The 2878-nt window shown below is 60.8% G+C and overlaps 1 protein-coding gene across 3 annotated transcripts in view; it reads left to right on the forward strand.

Annotated features, from left to right (window-relative positions):
- MRC2 (mannose receptor C-type 2) overlaps positions 1-2178 on the forward strand; it is a 51020-nt gene extending 48842 nt beyond the window's left edge. For 2 of the 3 annotated variants that reach the window (XM_077780417.1, XM_077780419.1), the window contains exons 28-30: positions 48-227; positions 698-724; positions 831-2178. In XM_077780417.1, the coding sequence (XP_077636543.1) occupies positions 48-227; positions 698-724; positions 831-1054 (431 nt within the window). In that variant the 3' untranslated portion in view covers positions 1055-2178. The remainder of the gene's footprint in view (positions 1-47; positions 228-697; positions 725-830) is intronic. The other variant, XM_077780418.1, reaches the window with a different exon arrangement.
- Positions 2179-2878: the final 700 nt, after the last annotated feature.

Genomic DNA, 2878 nt, shown 5'->3' on the forward strand with positions numbered 1-2878 from the left:
CCCCCCCCCCCCCCCCCGGCGCCCTCTCAGTGACTTGTTTCCCTCAGGAGGCACCCTGGTCTGGCATGACAACACAGCTGTGAACTACTCCAACTGGGGGCCCCCGGGCCTGGGCCCCAGCATGCTGAGCCACAACAGCTGCTACTGGATCCAGAGCAGCAGCGGCCTGTGGCGCCCGGGCGCCTGCACCAACATTACCATGGGCGTCGTCTGCAAGCTCCCTCGAGGTGAGCGCCCTGGTGGCCGCAGGGCCTCCTGCCGCCCCCACACAGGCGGCGCTGGGCCTCGGCCAGGGGCCTGCTTCTCATTCCTCCAGAGACGCAGCAGATGGGAGGGTGGGCCCCGACAGGCCCCGGGCCGCCAAGGACCCTCCCCTGGGATAAATTGGTCTGTAGGAGGGCTGGCCCTTCCTACAACTTTCCAAACTAGACAGCAAACCCATCATTTTGTAGCGGTTAAGGGCAGGAACAAGGTTCAAGCCCCGGGCAAACCACTTTACCAACTCCGTGACCTTGGGCAAGTTAGTTAAAACCTGTGGACTCAGTTTCTTCATCTGTAAAATAAGGATAATAACAGTACCTACGAAATTAAATGAGCTCATAACGCGGCTGGCACTCAGGAAGTGCTCGCTACGCATTTTCTTATTATTCCTGTTAACGACTTCGGTTATTAACCGGTCCCTCCCTCTTCCACGCAGCTGAGGAAAGCAGCTTCTCTCCGTCAGGTGAGTCCACGGCAGGGCCGAGACCCGCCCTCACCCCGCTTTCCCCCCGCGTGCAGGGCAGTGGGCGGACGGGTGGCCTCTCCCCTGAGTGTCTGGCTTGCCGCAGCAGCGCTTCCGGAAAACCCGGCAGCCTTGGTGGTGGTGCTGATGGCCGTGCTGCTGCTCCTGGCCCTCCTGACCGCAGCCTTGATCCTCTACCGGCGGCGACAGAGCGCGGAGCGGGGGACCTTCGAGGGCGCCCGTTACAGCCGCAGCGCCTCTGGCCCTGGCGAGGCCACTGAGAAGAACATTCTGGTGTCTGACATGGAAATGAATGAGCAGCAGGAGTAGAGCCAAGGGCGTGGGCAGGGCAGGGACAGGAGGAGTGGGGAGGCTGGGCCCTGGGTCAGCGGGGGGGCCCCCACCAGCCACCAGCCCAGGTGGCTTATGGAGGGCTGCCTTTGGGAGCCACTGCCGGGCACTGGGGCTGAGCAGGGCCTGGCTGGTGGGGTCCCTCCCTCCCATGAGGGTTGGGCTGAGACCTGGCTGAGTGCAGAGTGGTGTTTCCCTTTTGGGGGGCCTAAGGTCTTGTCACCTAGGCCTGCGCCCCCATGGTGACCAGAAGCAGGACGGGAGCCTCTTTCTGCCCCTTTCTCCCCAGGCCCCCCTGCCCGGGCCTGCTGACCCACGCCCCAGGACCCCCTTCTCATTGCAGAACCTGAGGGTCCTCCCCTGAGCCCTCAGCCAGCCTCTGTCGCTTCTCTCCTCCCTGGCAGCCTTGGCTCCGAACCCCTCTCTCCCGCATTCCCTCTCCCTGCTTCTCATGCAGCCCTTCCTTCTGAGCCAGAGCCCCAGGGTTTGGGGAACCCTGTTGCTCATGGTGGGTGTCACCTGAGGGAGCCAAGCATCTGTCACTCCTGTGCCTGCTGGGGTGGTCCGTGGGGCATGGCAGGAGGGGCCTGGGCTGGGCTTGAGAACCGGGGCACCACTGGGGTGTCCGCTGGGCTGGAGACAGGACTGGGAGAGACGCCCTGACCTCCTGAGGGTGACCGGGCTGAAGTGTCATCTCCTGCCGGTTAGGGGAGGGCTCTGTCCCTAAAGAGTCCCCTGTGGGGACCAAAGTAAGTTCCTTAACGTTTCCAGCTCTTGGCTCTGGCTGGGAGAGAGGAGGGGGTTGCCAGAGTCCTAGGGGCCTCAGAAGCAGGAGGCCGCCCTCTAGTGGGGCCCAGAGGAACAGTGCCCAAGCTCCGGGAGGGGCCCAGTCCCAGGGCGCTGACTCAGTGCCTTCCGGAACCCTGGCGGGGGGGCTGGGGCAGACGGCCAGTCCCTGTGCCACGGCACGGGGCAGTGTGAACACAGACTCAAAGACATGGTCCTTTTTTTGTAGCTCTTAATTTTTTTTAATGTGCCATTATTGTGAAAAAAAAGAAAAGAGAAAAAAGCAAACAAATAAAACACCTTTAAGAGGCTTGAGAGAGGAGGGTCCCTACTTCGATCTGTTGTCAAAAACCTTGTTCCTCATACGGCCTCTGAGCTAAACGTCGCATTTGGAGTTCGCGTCGTGTAGTCTTTTCTGCAGTCTGCCATTTTGCTTCTATGTCTGGGCCCCATGGAGACCCCTGGGCCCTTGTCTCTTCTTCTGGGCCCTTGCCTTCCTGGGGCTGCTTTAGGGATATTTGAGGATTAAATGAGATCATCTGTGCAAAGCGGTTAGCCCAGCACCTCGGAGCTCAGGCAGTAAATGTCCCATAAATGCCAGCTGTGACTTGCTTCTGGGCTGCGGCTCCCAGGGCAGTCTTGGAGGTGCGCAGGCCAGCCCTGGGCAGGAAGTTGCCCCTCACCATCTTCCCAAGGCAGCCGCCATACCTGCCTCGGAGCTTCGAGAAAGCGCACATGTGTTCTTGGGGAGCTTGGGGTCTGAAACCCCCCAGAGGCGGGGGAGTGTGTGGTCTGCAGGACCTCTCTCCCACCAGCGTTCACGCAGGATATTTGAGCTGGGGACAGAGCAGCGAACAGGGAGAAGGCTCTGCTAGTAAATGATGGTCAACGATGCCAGGTACGGGCTAGGTGCTGTGGGGAAGACTGAAATAGGCCATGGGAAGGGGGTGTTAGTTTGAACCGGCTGGTGGGGTAGCATCGCATCAGAGGAAGGGAGATGAACCTGAAGGAAGTGAG

This window comes from Crocuta crocuta, unplaced genomic scaffold (assembly GCF_008692635.1).
Source record: "Crocuta crocuta isolate KB4526 unplaced genomic scaffold, BGI_CrCroc_1.0 scaffold288, whole genome shotgun sequence".
NCBI lineage: Eukaryota > Metazoa > Chordata > Mammalia > Carnivora > Hyaenidae > Crocuta > Crocuta crocuta.